The 15,222-nt window shown below is 44.5% G+C and overlaps 1 protein-coding gene across 2 annotated transcripts; it reads right to left on the bottom strand.

Annotated features, from left to right (window-relative positions):
• Positions 1-529: 529 nt before the first annotated feature.
• Positions 530-9,894, bottom strand: APEX2 (apurinic/apyrimidinic endodeoxyribonuclease 2). Of its 2 annotated transcripts, XM_047843612.1 has the most exons (6): positions 9,295-9,894; positions 8,204-8,287; positions 6,016-6,196; positions 5,334-5,480; positions 4,515-4,584; positions 530-1,807 (listed from the first exon to the last, which is right to left on the bottom strand). In XM_047843612.1, exons 1-6 carry the CDS (start codon positions 9,449-9,451, stop codon positions 902-904), a joined length of 1,545 nt encoding a protein of 514 aa, XP_047699568.1. In that variant the 5' UTR covers positions 9,452-9,894; the 3' UTR covers positions 530-901. The 2 variants fall into 2 exon arrangements, with proteins under 2 accessions (XP_047699568.1, XP_047699569.1); XM_047843613.1 differs by lacking the exon at positions 6,016-6,196 and having other exon boundaries at positions 8,204-9,432.
• Between the last annotated feature and the right edge of the window lie 5,328 nt (positions 9,895-15,222).

Raw genomic sequence — 15,222 nt, 5'->3', positions numbered from 1 at the left:
GTACCTTGTAGAACAGGACTTACCAGCTCTATTTTCCAAGGTGGGAAAGAGACTTGGCTATAGCAAACAACTTTTTCAAGGCAATGCTCCCAATCTTTCCAGGCCATAGCACACAGAAAACATTTGCATGGCACTCCTGGGTGAACTAATGACACCACTTGCTTAGGAGGCAATCTCTCCTGACATTTGTGCCCTGCTTGGAAACTCTAAGGCCATTTCTTTCCACCCTATAATACATTTGTGGCAGCTGTGGAACACACCAGTTGGGAAGTGCCAGTTTAAGGTTACACAATCCACCTGAGCTTTCTAACACACCACACCCGCCTCCCTTGCTGATCCAACATCAGCAGTGCAAGGAACCCCTACAACTCAACAGAGCACCTTTATAGTGAATACCACTCTTCCTTCCTCCCCTCTCTATAGGAGTTGTATCATCAGGCTACAGGACGCTGGGAAATCCAGTGTTGAGATAATGTCTCTAACTCAACTTCATGGAGCATATCCAAATTGTGTACATGACATGGTATGCTAAAATAAAAACAGACTTTATTTAGGCACAGATATATTTGTCAGCAAGGAATAAAGGGGTTTAAAACCAACTTTCTACGGCAATTGGTTCCTGTGTACTTCTGACAGGAAGGTGGGAAGCACATTGGGGAATTGGGTCACAGCAATAGGGCACAAACAAGTAGCTCACCAATGAGGAGGAGCTAGGCAGGAAGAAGAAAGAGTAAGAGAGGCCTTAAAGAAGGAAGAGGAAGAGAAAGAGGAAAGGGAAGGGTCCTTGAGGAAAGTGGAAGAAGAGGAGGAGGACTTGGGGAAGGAAGAGGTAGCCTAGGAGGGGGCTGGCCTGAGTATGTACAAGGTTAACCATGATAGATATCCCTAGGCCTGGGTTGATTCAGCTGGGCCTGCTCCAGAGAAAGAAGTTGCAGCGGGAGGAAGGGTCAGTGGGAGGACCCTGGGGCCTGGCACAGATATAGAAGTGGCGGCCCAGGTTGGGTCCTGGCTTCTTCACAGTTCGCCTCACACATGGCTCCCTGTGGCCCCTACAGAGGGGCATGGACAAGGGCCCCCCTAGCACAGACTTCCAAAAAGAGGTCCATATCTCCTTCTCATCCTTGGCCTCTGAAGCACTGGCCTGCCCCTCTACCACTTTGGCCATCACCTCCTTTTCTGATGTCTTTGGGGTCACGAGGGCACCCACACTAGGAAGTTCCAAGTTAGGAGAAGCTTGGGGATGGCTGGAAGATGGCTGGAAGTAGCTTGTCAGGTTTTTTTGGCCTCTGCTGGAGCCAGCTTGACTTGGCCGAGGCCTGGTTGAGCGCACACGGGCTTTGTTTTGGTGCATTTGTACCTGGGTTTTATTGTTGAGTTTCAGTGCTGAATGCCTGAACACAGGATCTTTGAGACGAACTAGGAAGCGACGGATCTTGAGCTGGGTGCCTGCAAACTCAGGGAGGAAGCGGGTACACAGAGGTGGGCACTCTTTTGCTGGCACAGAGGACACACTCAAGACTGCACCCACAGGGCAATGGTCAGAACCCATCACCTCAGGCAGTAGGAAGGAGTCCTGGAAAGTGTCTATTACCAGGGTCCGGTCCCCCAGCACATAGTCAAGCCGGGAGCCATAATTCAAATGCCGGGCACCACTGACTGCTGACCAGCAGGTGAATGCCCCCTCCTGCTTTGGCTGGAAGCAGCGGTAGCTATCAATGAATGGCCCCACATGAGACCCAGTCTGGCATCCCAGGCTACTGAGCAAGCCGTCCATCCACTTGCGCCCTGGGTCCTCTTCAAAGCATTCCTGGCAAAGGGGAAAGAGGAAAACAGGCAAAACTAGATGCCTAGACCTGGAAGAGACTTAAAACCAACTGCTTCATTTTTCAGATGAGAAAACTTGATTGTTCCAAAGAAGACTAATACTCAGGGTCACACAGTCCAGAACTGGCAGAGCTGGGATTCAATTTCCATCCTTACTTATTTAAAAGCCCATGTTTGTTTTTCCTTCTGTATCAGGTTACATTTGCCTTGCATTGATCCATAAATGCCAAATCTGAAAGCTTGTTTGCTTAATCAAAGCAATTCTCAAACTGCTCCCAAAAGGATGGAAAGCAGAAAGCTAAAAATGGTTACCTCTAGGAAGTAGGACTGGGATTAGGAGTTAAGACTGTTACCCTTTTCATTTAAACCCTCTGGAACAATTTGTCTTATCTTGTGTGTGTCAGAGGCCTCACAGACCATCTTCCCACTACCCCACCAACTCTTCAGCTGAGGAGCTCCACAAATCTATGCCTAAGTATTTCCTTTGGCTCTGATCCCCAACTCATCCATCCATTCAATCCCCCTGCCCACCCACTCATTAAATGAAAAACGTTCAAAGAACACAGATTATTTGCCAGGCATGATGCTAGGGACAAAGTAGAAACCTGAACTCATCCTGAAAAGTGATCTAGAGCTGGGAAGTGAAGGCTGAGCAAGAGCAAGCCAGGCAGAGGTGTTATAAATTGAGAGGGCAGCCTCTGTAATGGGCCTGTGGAGAGAGGGAGCAGTGTACCCAAAAGACTTGAGGGGAGACCAGACTGGGGACCAGCAGACCAGTAGGATAACTATCATAGTCCATGCAAGCAAGAGAGGATAATCACTCAGACTAGGGTAGGGCCTGAGGAGACAAAGAGAAATGAAATTAAGAGATTGTTTGAAACTAAAGTCAATAGTACTCACTGATCAATTGAATGTGGGATGGGGGGATAGAAAAGAACAATACTAACACAACTCCCAGACTTCTGGTTGGAGTAGCCAAGGGGATAATGGTGCCATTTAGGGAGATGAAGAGCTGGGGCACCTGGCTGGCTCATTTAGTAGAACGTACGACTCTTGATCTCAGGGTCTTGAGTTCAAGCCCCATGTTGGGCATGGAGCTTATTAAAAAAAAGACTAAAAGAGCCAGTCTTTTAGGAAGTGGACATATTCTGCTATTTTGGAAAGTTTGTGCTTGTCATGTGACCTGGTACTATTAATTCTCTTTACCCAGAAGGAAGAAGAGGTGCACTTTTGAGATCTACAATAGTTCTGAACTAAGAAGAAAAGGTATAAAGTTATATAAACTATCTCAGGAAGCAGAAAGAACAGACTGAGTAAATGCCTGATGAGGAATAAGGTAGGGAGGGACCGAAGGCTTTGTAATGTATACTGTCTTCCCCACCACACACAACCACCACCATTCTTTCATTATCTCATTTCTGTTCATTTTCCCAACTAGAAGCCACATCTATGTTTATGTGGCTCTTCTGCAAACTAATCAAGGAATCTTCCTACAGCCCCTTCTTTGAGCCATGGCCAATACTGAGTTAAACTATGCCAGCATAAATTACTGATCACTCCCCTTTATAAGGCAAATTGGGAACTGGCTTATAGATTCTAGTCAAGCTTGACTGTAAAATAAAATCAGCCTAGGAACTTTTAAAACATACTGCTGCTCTGGCCCCACGCCCAAAAGATTCTGATTTAATTGGTCTGGGTGGCACCAAGATATTGATACTCTTGTAAAAGTTCCTCATTCTAATGTGCTATCGGGGTGAGAACCATCGGCCTAGAGGCACTCAGAGATGAGACATTCATATAAGAAAAAAAGAATGGTACAGTGAGAAAGGCCAAAATGAGAATAACTTTGGCAATGGACTGAGAGGAGACGATCTGTCTGCAGTGGATGGAGTGTGTAGGAGTACTGAGGATGGAAGTGGAGACTGGGCACAGACCAGAAAAAGTCTTCAATGCCAGGCCTAGATGTTTTCTCTGCATTGCACAAGTAACAGGGAGGTATTGAAGGCTCATGAGCAAGAAACCAGGGAATATTAGGGAAATGATCAAGGCAATGTAGAGTTCAAGGACCTTGAAATCTGGCCCCCAAAGGACTCTCCAGCCCCATCTCTGGCCACTCACCTCCCTTTCCATGTCACTGCCTAACAAGAATGGGACTTGCAGTTCACCATGCACACCAGGCAAATTCTCACCTTGCAGCCTTTGCTCATGCTAGAATGCTTTGCTTTCTCCACCCCAAAGCTCTGTTCTACTTATCTTTTAAAATCCAACCATTTCCAGGTGCCTTCCTAATGTCTACGTTGGCTCAGGAATCCCATTTCTCCAGGCACGCCTAGACTCCTGGCCTGCCATCTCTGCTTCAGCCTGAAGACACCTTTCTGTAATTGGCTGTTCATATGTCCATAGCCCATCACCATGCTGAGCCCTCTGAGGGTCCAAGAGCCAGTACTGACTGGTAACTGAGTCCCCCGCACATGGCTCAGGACCAAGCCAAGGGCAAGATCAGTAATGTCGTCTGAATGAATAATCCTCAGTGCTTTGAGAATAGTATTTCAAACTAAGCTCTGCTTTTCCATGAAGGAAGCTATCCTTGGCCCCAAAATCCAGCATTGGTTGGTTGGCTAAACAGAAACCTAATCAGAAAAAAAAAAAAAAGAAAAAAGAAATGAGGCAGGGGCCTAGAAGAGCCTTACCAGGTTGACTGCATCCCAGTGGTCAATGGGGCGGTGGGCTGTATTCAGGTCACCAAGAATGATCACATGGCTGAAAAACATGATATGGGATTATCAACTAGACATTCAAGAAAGGGAAGCAATAGTTCTGGCCCATGTACTTTCCCCTGGGCCCAAGAGCTCAGATTGGCCACTTCCCACCTTGAGGCCAAGGTGGGAACCCAAAGCAATGCATAGCAGCCTACCTCTCCAATCTTACCACAAGATTACCACGTTTTATGTCTGACCAACCCAATTCTGATCTCCAAAGATGACATCATTCCCTATTTGACACGATTGTCTTACTAATCTCTACCTAAGGCATCTTTCTGGTCCTTCAAAGTTGAGCTCAGGTACTACTTCTTTTAGGAAGCAACCCTTGATTACTCTAAGCCACCCTCACTTTCCTGTCCTTCCCTGGGACAAGACTTTTCATTTGCTTCCAGGCACTTTTTCTTTGTCTCATTCCATCCTTAAAATTATTCTGTGAGGTAGGAATTCATACATTCACTTAACAAAAGAGAAAATAAAACCAGAACTAGACTTGGGGCTCATAGTGAGTAAAAGGAACCAGAATAGGTGCTCAGAGGTATCTGAGAATAAAACCCATATTTGTATCACTTTTTCTGGTCCTTACAGCTCATACAGAGCAGGGCCCATTCAGGTAGGCATGCTGGTGTCTCCATCTAGGCTTTAAAGGACCTCAAAAGACAAAGACCCCATATTCCTTCCAAAAAAGCTTGACACCTAAATAGGCTGTGTACCTAGAACAAGCTCAAGTACTTCCCAGGTTTACAATACCTGCCAGCTGCCAGGAGGGCTTCTGCTCGGATCTTCAGCAAGCTATAGAAGCGCATCTTAAATGCCAGCCGCTCAGGTTTCCCAGGGTCCGCGTGGGGGCAGTACACGTTGATTAGGGTCAAGATCTTCTCTTTCCCTTCCCATGTGCTGGGGAGAAGAGACCGCCCCCCAGCCAAAAAGGTTATTTCCAAGCTTTCCCTCCCCATACCATGTGGATTCCACTTAATGGCTGTCTGTGGGATGGATGTGAAGAAGGCAACAGAAAGACATGAATGAGCTGGCATGCACAGGACATGGGGACTGACTACAGATAAGGCAAAAGAGAGGGGCATCTAGAATGACCCCCAGGTAAACCACATGATGGTGCTGCCATTCACAACAAGACACCCAGAAAGAGAGCAACCTGGGAGTGATGAGTTGCCAAGTTGCTTTTGAGGTGCCTGGGTAATAAGAGAGCTGGACCTCCTGCAGTTCCCCACTGTAGAGATGGGGAACTCAAAGCTCAGAAGGGAACATGATTGGCCCAACGTCACACAGTGAATAGCCCAGATAGAACTAGAGTCCAAGAAAGGTAAATTTGCGAAGTTTTCCATGAGTACATGTTTTTTAAGGTAAGCCTCAGAATCACCATACTCAGAGTAGAAGCAGCAATGCTCAGTGACAGGGGGATGTGAACTATTACCGGATTTTGTGCTGTGTGAGAAGGGCCCGGCCCTCACTATCCAGAGCCCGAAGCTCCTCCTGGGTGAATTCGTCCATGTTTCCATAGCAACCCACGTCCCCCTTCTGAGTGGCAAGTAGGCCACTGAGGCCTTCTTCAGCAGCCACAGGGGTAGCGCTGTCCTTACAGAAGGTGGCTACACCTGGAGACAGACAGGGTACTCTGAGCAGACCTAGAAGCCAACAGCCTATTGCACAGCTTGTTGTCCCCACATAGGTCACCTTAGACATCTTCATCAAGTGTTGCTGTAATGACAACCCTCCCAACTCAAGGGCCATGGATGGCTCCAAGAGCCCAAGGCAACTCTACTCAAACCATGGAGTCTGAGTTCCTTCATCTAAAAAAGCCACAGAATTAATAAGTTAATATTCTAAGTGTTTTACATGGACACATGGTAAATACCCAAAAAGTGTTAGCTATTATTATTATCACATGGCCTAATTTGTTTAATCCTTGTATAGGCATACCCCAATAGATTGTGAGTTTAGTTCCAGACCACAATAAAGCAAATATTGTAATAAAGCGAGTCAAATGAAATTTATGGTTTCCCAGTGCAGATAAAAGTTACATTGTTACTATGCTGTAGTCTATTAAATGTATAACATTTTGTCTAAAAAAATCAATGTATATGCCTTAAGTAAAAAATACTTTATTGCTAAAAAGTGCTAACCTGTTAACCTGAGCTTTTACCAACCTGCAAGCAGTGATCACAGATTACCATAACAAATGTAATGAAAATGTTTGAAATATTGTAAAAATTACCAAAAACTGACAAAGAGACATGAGGTGAGCAAGTGTTGCTGGAAAAATGGTGCCAAGGGACTTGTAACACAGGATTGACATAAAACCTTCAACTTACAAAAAATGCAGTATCTGGGGCACCTGGGTGGCTCAGCTGGTTAAGTGTCTGACTCTTGATTTTGGCTCTGGTCATGACCTCACAGTTTCTGAGATCGAGGCCCTCCCATGTTGGGCTCTGTGCTGTCAGCATGGAGCCTACTGTGATTCTCTCTCTCACTCTCTCTCTGCCTCTCCCCTGATCGCATACACTCTCTCTCAAAATACATAAACATTAAAATAAATAACACAATACATGCAAAACACAAAGTGTTTTATATATATATGTATATTTATATATAGATATGTAAATTCATGTTATATATTTATTTACATAGAAGTTTATATATTAGTATTATATATACATATAATATATACATACATATATACATATAATATACATGCATACTATATATACATACAAAACAAAGTATGCCTATACTAGCCCTAGGAGGTAGGCATTATCTCCCATTTTTCAGCTGGAAACATGAAGCATGTGGAGGTTGAGTAACTTGCCAGAGGGTACACAGCTAGGAAGTGAAACAGGATTCAAACCCAGGCAGTCTGGCTCTAGAGCTCATACAATTTACTACCACATGATTGCTTCCAAAGTCCAATAGAATAATTTTATACATAAAAACTATCCTTCACATAATCTTATGTGACTTTAGCTCTGCGGATTAAAAGCCTGGGGACCTTCAACATTGAACAGAATTAGGGGATGCGAAAGACGCAGGCCAGAGCCACTGCCCTCACCATGACCCATGGTAACCAGCTAGCTCACCAGCCAGAATATGAAAAAGCAGAGTGAATAGGTTAAGGGAAAGTCTAAAGAATGAGAATGACAGGCTTCTGCTGCTACCCGCATGCAGAAGGACTCCGAGATCATTCAGCAGAAGCAGAAAAAGGCTAAGGAGAAGGAGGAATCCATGTATCTTTGTGTCCAATCCTCTTGCCCTTCCCTGTGTGCCTGGAGCCAGCCCCACCAAAGTTTGCCTTTTCTCACAGGTTCCAGCACAGATGGCATTCCCTTTGCCCTGAGTTTGCAGCATGTCCCTTTTGTACTTCCTTCTCCTCAGGTAGCCTCTTTTTCCCCTGGATCACCCTGGGGGTGAGGGGGTTACACCTTCCCAGTATTTTTATTCCTGTGGGGCTTACCCCAAAGTATTAAAAGTAGCTTTGTAATTTCAAAAAAAAAAAAAAAAACTTAAGAAAAAGCCCGAGTTTCTTACGACCTTCTCATCAAATATTGGAAAACTCCCCCGGAACTGCCTCCATCACTCATTTTAAGTCCCCAGAAAGCCCCATTTACCAGAATAGCCACTGCGGCTGCGGCTGAAGCTGAAATAGGAGTTATAGCCCTCAGTGATAGCCAGGGGCTCTGTCAGCACATCCCCTGCAAAAACAAACAAATAAACAAACAAAAGAAAAAACCCCTAAAGTAAAGCCCCAGATACACAAAGGTCTGTAATTAACAGTTGTAGGCTAATTCCTTGCACATATCAGAGCCAGAGTTGGGAGGAAATATCTATGATTAGAGGAGAAGCTAGAAAGGTAGGGACTAGAGAAGAAATTGATATAAGGAGGGGGAGGCTATGGAATGTGAGGAAGGGAATTAGGTGAGAGGAAGCTAATGATTAGGTTAATGGAGGGAGCTGGAGGTGGGGAATGGGAATATGGGAGACGGAACTGGGAATCTGAGCTAGGAATAGGAGGTATGAGAGGGAGGCAATTAGAGGATCTGAATTGGGGATGGAGGGAAATGTAGTTAGAGGGTCTTAGAGGGGGCTCATGGGAGAGGGAAGGAATGGGGGTGTTGAGCTAGGGTGTGTGAGAGAGGTAACTTAGGGGATCTAATCTTGGGGTGGGACATGTGATAGAAATGATATAAGGTTCTCAGTCTGGGAAGGAGAGATGGGGGTAGAGAAATAGGGGACGTGAGGGGAGAACTGAGGATCTGAGATGGAGAGGTAAAAAGGAAGGAATTAGATAATCTGAACTGAGGGCAAAGGTGGGGTGGAAATTAAAGGATCTGAGCTGGGAGCAAGGAAGGGGAGTTGGGGGATCTAATTTGAGAGTTGGAGCTGGACAGGGTGTGGAAATTGGAAATTTGGAGTACTGATCTGGGACAGGATGAGTGGAAATTAGGGGATCTGAGCGAGGATGAAGGTTACAAGGGTGAGGGAATTAAGGTTCTGCGGAGGACAGGAGATGAAGTGGGAATTAAGACATAAAGCTGGCGTGAGAGATAGGAGTTTAAGGGGGAGGGGATCAGGATTCTGAACCGTGTCTAAGAGGACTCTACGGATAGAGAAATAGGAAAGTAAAATGATAATAAGTAGGGGGCAAAAGTTAGTAGAAAAGGTAAAGTATGGTATGGGTCCTGGACTTCTGAGCGCTCACTGGTCACTTTCGTCTCCTGAAAACACACGATGTCGGCGTCCAGCTTGTCCAAAATGCGCCCCACGACCATGGCGGCATAGTTGCTGGGCTCCTCGTATATCATCCCTTGCAGGGGGCTCCGGATCCCATTGACGTTCCAGCTCACCACGCGCAACATCTTGACTGCAACGCCTCACAGTCTGCGCCCAACCTAGGGGCCACAGGTTGGCGGGACACCCTCAACTTGGCCAAGTTCTGCCTTCCGCGCGTAATGGCGCCTGCGTTCTCCTGCGCGCCACAACAGCGTCGTTGAAGATGGGGGAAGGCTTCGAGTTCTTCACTTCTTATTGGCGGGAGGAGCGGAAGCTGAAGGGTGTGGTGCAAATCCGTGGGTGGGATGAATGGCAGGAGAAAGCTCAGCAGTTAGGCTCATGCTCCTCCCGTCGTTCACCGGCGTCAGACTTCCTTTCCTTGCTGCTCAAAAGCCCCCTGGGTGCCGCCAATTACTTACAAACGAGATTTCACCACTTTTTAAGCAGCGGAACCTTGAACGGAACCGCGCTGCGACTGAAGCCCCGTCCATAGTGCGACTGCCCCCTAAGTGCGCTGCTGGCTGTGTCACTGACGTCCTTGGCAGTAATGGCTGTAACTGTGCTTGGGTAGGAGAGGGGAGGCGGGAAGGACACTGCGCGGCTAGAGGGAACAGGAAGAAGTACATTAGTGGAATAAGATTTAGGATTAGGCTCCTAGCTTTAAAGGGCAAGGAGATGGGGCGCCTGGGTGGCTTGGTCGGTTAAGCGTCTGAGTTCGGCTCAGGTCATGATCTCACGGTCCGTGAGTTTGAGCCCCGCGTCGGGCTCTGTGCTGACAGCTCAGAGCCTGGAGCCTGTTTCAGATTCTGTGTCTCCCTCTCTCTCTGACCCTCCCCCGTTCATGCTCTGTCTCTCTCTGTCTCAAAAATAAATAAACGTTAAAAAAAATTTTTTTTAAATAAAGGGCAAGGAGAGAGGAAGGGAGGAAGCTGTCTCAAACCCACCTTATAGCCATTATGTGTCTTATAATGCCTTATGACATTCCTAAGGACATGGCCCAACACATACTTTTTATAGGCTCCATTTCTCAGATTAGTAAAATCGAGGACCAGAGAATTTAAGTGGGCCACCCAATCTCCAGAGCAGCACTGTTTCCCAGTGTAGCCCGTAGCTCTTGCATATACATTATTTGTTTCATTCGCTGGGCAACCCTGTAAGGGGTATTAAGGCTAAGTATGAGAGAATGAGTGAATTCATCTGTCTCACAGAAGTGGTAAAGCCAGGATTCAAACACTACCTTAATCACCTCAAGGAATACTTTCCTGAATAAGTTTTTCCTAACACCCATACACCACACCTCCCCAGTTAGATCTTTTCCTCTGGGCCCCCACAGCTCCCTCTGGTCCATTCTGTCACAGCACTTATCACAATACACAGCTACCATTGATTTCTGTTTTTGTCACACGACTTCCAGCAACTTGACAGCATTGGCCATGTCTGATTCATCTTGTTAGCCCCATCCTCTAATCTAGGGGACAGCATATATTAAGAGTCTATAAATATTTCCTAACTGAATGAACAAACACAGGACAAATGCAGAAACATGTTAGTAACATGTTTTTCAGAACACACAATATAACTAATAGACATGCCTAATGTCCAAGGAAAAGCATGACTTTGCAGTCTTAGGTTCCTCACCCCAAATTGCAACATGATTATTTTTCCCCAGAATTATTTTATAGTCTTAAAGCCATAATCCTCAGTGTCTGCAGAAAAGACCCAAAGAGCTGCTTTTCCTCCTAGAGGACTTAAAGGTTACCTTCCAGTTATTGCCATCAAGATAAATAGCTCTGCAATTAAAATAAAAAAATTTGTTGCTTTGAGCTTTTTCATGCTTTGGTGGTTATTGGCTCAGGATTGAGTCCCAGGAGTGGGATAACTAGGACAAAGGAAATTAACATTTTTATTGCTCTTGTTTCATATTGCCAAAGCACTGCCCAGTAAGAGTTCATGTCCATTTACACTGAAGACCAATTTGAAACCCAGCCCCGAGGAAATCCAGATCTTGCCTGTCTCCGTTGCTGGTTTTAATTTACCCATTTTGCAGTTGCTTGTTAATATTAGTTCTGACCTTTGGTGCAAGGAGAACACATGGTTGGCCTGAAGAGTAAAGGCTCTGGGTGGCTCACGAACTTCTTTGATAACTAACAGCTGATATTTCAACAGAGGGCACACATGCCCCTCTTACCCAGGGTACTTCCCTAGCCTTTCCAAGGAAACAACCAATGCCTCCAAGCTCTCTCTTTGATGCCACTCATGGACTTGCTTTGAGGGTCTAAATGCAAGAAAGCTGTGTGTTGGATAATTAGCGATGGAAGAAAAAACCTCTAGGAGAACAGGTAGGTGGGACAGAAGGAAAAATAGATGGGGTTACACAAACCCAAATCCATTCTTCAGGCTCTCTGGAAAGTTTTCTTTACATAGGGATTGCTTGAACTGTGGATTAAAGGGTATGGAATAGTTGGAGAAAAGAGGATATCTATGTCTAATTTATGTATGTATGTATGTATGTATCTATTTGTCATCCATTCCCACCTGTCTTTGTGGGACACTGTCATAAAGATGCAGTTCCCTAACACCTTGAAAAGTCTAACTTTGTCTATTCCAGTTTTGAGTGAACTGGATGGTAGGAATTATATCTCTTACCTCCCCAATGGTGTATAAAGTAGGTCTGGTTTGCAGTGGCACTTTGAACAAGCTTTTCACCTTTTCTGAGCTTCAGTAACCTCCTTACTATAATGGAAGTTGAAGTCCTTAGGCTACTTCCTTCAGAGGGCTGTCTCAAGGTGAAGAGGAGTGGGAGAACAGGAATCGAATTTCTGGAGATGTTTCAGGACTTCATGCTCTGAGATTAGTGATCCTGCTTTTTTTCTCTAGCCTCCACAGGCAATACCACCACAGCCGTACAGCTGCTCTTCTCTCTGAGTGACTATAGTCTGTGGAGAGTCACTCCTAGGACTATGATGCAGTGAGCCTTGGGCCCTAGGCATGGGGCTGAATATAGTGGGGGGGGGGGGATAGTGGGCCAGGGAAGTGGCTAAGAAGGAAGTGTTACCTAGGCTGTTGCCACAGAAGGTCTGATACTCACATATAAACACCTAAACTGTAAGCATGTAGCCAATCTCCCCTCTACACCCTTACCCCCCATAAATGCATTCATACTCACATACTCCCAAGCATTACTAATAAGGAGATCCCATTTTGTGATTTTGTAACCCATCAGTATGGTCTTCTTTTTTAAAAATTTTTTTTAACATTTATTTATTTTTGAGAGACAGAGCGAGACAGAGCATGAGTGGGAGAGAGGCAGAGACAGGTGAGTACACAGAATCCAAAGCAGGATCCAGGCTCTGAGCTGTCAGCACAGAGCCCGATGTGGGGCTCGAACCCACGAACCATGAGATCATGACCTGAGCCGAAGTCGAATGCTCAACTGTCTGAGCCATCCAGGTGCCCCCCATCAGTATGGTCTTAATACTGCTTTTAATGGGATTCTCCCACATACCCCATACTTTGGGAGGATAGTCAGGATAAGTGGGCCTCAGGAAGTCACACTATGTAATTTTTCTTCCTACAGTTAACCTCATTTTAGAATTTGTGATAACCTCATTTTAGAATTTGTGACTCAGATCTGGGTCTTGTGTAAGTCTCTGATAGTGAACTCTTTTTTTGTAACCAGTTAACTGGACCTTTTTAGGGAAGGCTTTCATTCTTTTGTTTATTCTATTCTGCCCCATTCAAGGTTGAGAAACTTTCTAGATTCCACCTTCTACTTTTAGACCTAGTTTGCCCCCCACCCCCCAGTTCCCTGCATAGCTCTAAGTTATAACATTTACCTTTCTGAATGGGGGATTATTCATCTACATGGTCATCTCATCTAGGGCAGAGAGATATAGATTGCACAAATACTCACTGAGCAAGTGTCTTCTCTTTACCAGGACCTGAGCTGGACACTGGAAACACTGATCACAGATAACTGAGGTCTAGTCCCCATCCTCAAGTAACTCACAGTCTAGTAGGGAAGTATACAAACAAACACTGGTGGATACTTGCTCAGATAGATTGAAGCATATAGACAATACGAGAACCAAAGATAATGCCTGTCCCAGTATACAGGGAAAGTTTCCCAGAGGAGACAAACATTGAACCAGGTCTTGAAGAATGAGTCAGATTTAAATGAGAATGGAAGGAAAGATAAGGCATTTCAGGCTGAGCAAAGGCCCAGAGGTTAAAAAAAAAAAGGCATATGCTATGTTTGGGGAATCAGTGAGTCAGCCAGTGTAGTTTAAGCATGAGGGTCTAAAGAGACATATGGCTACAGAAATAGGTTGAACTTGATTGAGAAGAGCCATTCTAAAACTTTTACATAAAGCTTGTTTAGTTCTCCTGCTTCCAGTATCAAAATTGGTAACAATGGTAAACAACAATAACAACAAAAACCCAAACAACACACAGACAACCACAAAAACAAAACAAAACAAAACAACAACAACAAAACCAACCAGCTAGCTAGTTCCAGTTCCAGGTAATTTTCACTTGGGTTTTCAAGCCTGGAATCCAGGTTTACCCTTTCAGACCTTGCCAATAGCCTGCTTGCTTCCTATCTCAGATTTCCTGCTGCTAAAATTATCTTTCTGCCTCTTGGCAAGTTTGTGAGGACGAAATTGTAAACATATAAGGGGGTTCATGTGACTGGCTCAATTACTTTGGACAAGTTATTTCCCCTCTCTAGACCTCAATTTCCCTGTGAGACTAGTGAGAATATTTATAAGGCACAACTAGGATATGGAATATGTTGTTGTTTTGTGCTCCATGGAAACATACATGTGAAAGGTTATTGTTAAGATTATTAGCATTGCAAATGAAAATGAGATATTACCTTACACGTGTCACAATGGCTAAAATCAAAAACACAAGAAACAACAAGTGTTGGCAAGCATGTGGGGAAAAAAAGGAACCCTGATACACTGCTGGTGGGAATGTAAATTGATGGAACCACTGTGGAAAACATTATAGAAATTCCTCAAAAAATTAAAAATAGAAATACCATATGATCCAGCAATTCCACTACTGGGTATTTACCCAAAGAAAATGAAAACACTAATTCAAAAATATATATACACTCCTATGTTTATTGCAGCCTTATTTACAATAGCTAAGATATGGAATCACCCCAAATGTCCATTGGTAGATGAATGGATAAAGAATATATGGCATATATATACACAATGGAATATTACTCAGGCATAAAAAGAATAAAATCTTGCCATTTGCAACAACATGGATGGACTTAGAGAATAATAATGTGAAGTGAAATAAGTCAGAGAAAGACAAATATCATATGATTCACTCATGTGAAATTTAAGAAGCAAACAAACAAGAAAAAAAGACAAAAACAGACTCTTTTTTTTAAATTTTTTTTCAACGTTTATTTATTTTTGGGACAGAGAGAGACAGAGCATGAACGGGGGAGGGGCAGAGAGAGAGGGAGACACAGAATGGGAAACAGGCTCCAGGCTCCGAGCCATCAGCCCAGAGCCTGACGCGGGGCTCAAACTCCCGGACCGCGAGATCGTGACCTGGCTGAAGTTGGACACTTAACCGACTGCGCCACCCAGGCGCCCCCAAAAACAGACTCTTAAATACATATAAACTGGTGGCTGCCAGAGGTGAGGTAGATGAGGGGAGGGATAGAATAAATAAAAAAGATTAAGAGTACGCTTATCTAGATGATCACTGAGAAATATATAGAATTGTTGAATTATTATATTTCACACCTGAAACTAATATAACACTGTATGGCAATTATACTTCAATAAAAAAATCTAATACAAAATATAGTATGTGAAATATTGCA

The sequence above is a fragment of the Prionailurus viverrinus genome, chromosome X (assembly GCF_022837055.1).
Source record: "Prionailurus viverrinus isolate Anna chromosome X, UM_Priviv_1.0, whole genome shotgun sequence".
Lineage (NCBI taxonomy): Eukaryota > Metazoa > Chordata > Mammalia > Carnivora > Felidae > Prionailurus > Prionailurus viverrinus.
Note: the sequence above shows the minus strand (reverse complement) of the source record. Positions and strands in the feature narration are given on the sequence as shown.

Excerpts from the sequence above, each read along its gene's own strand:
- APEX2 (XM_047843612.1), bottom strand. The coding sequence starts at position 9,451 with ATGTTGCGCGTGGTGAGCTGGAACGTCAATGGGATCCGGAGCCCCCTG. Across the intron at positions 8,288-9,294 it reads TCAGGAGACGAAAGTGACCA|GGGATGTGCTGACAGAGCCC; the intron begins GTGAGCGCTCAG and ends TTGTTTTTGCAG. Across the intron at positions 6,197-8,203 it reads CAGCCGCAGTGGCTATTCTG|GTGTAGCCACCTTCTGTAAG; the intron begins GTAAATGGGGCT and ends GTCTGTCTCCAG.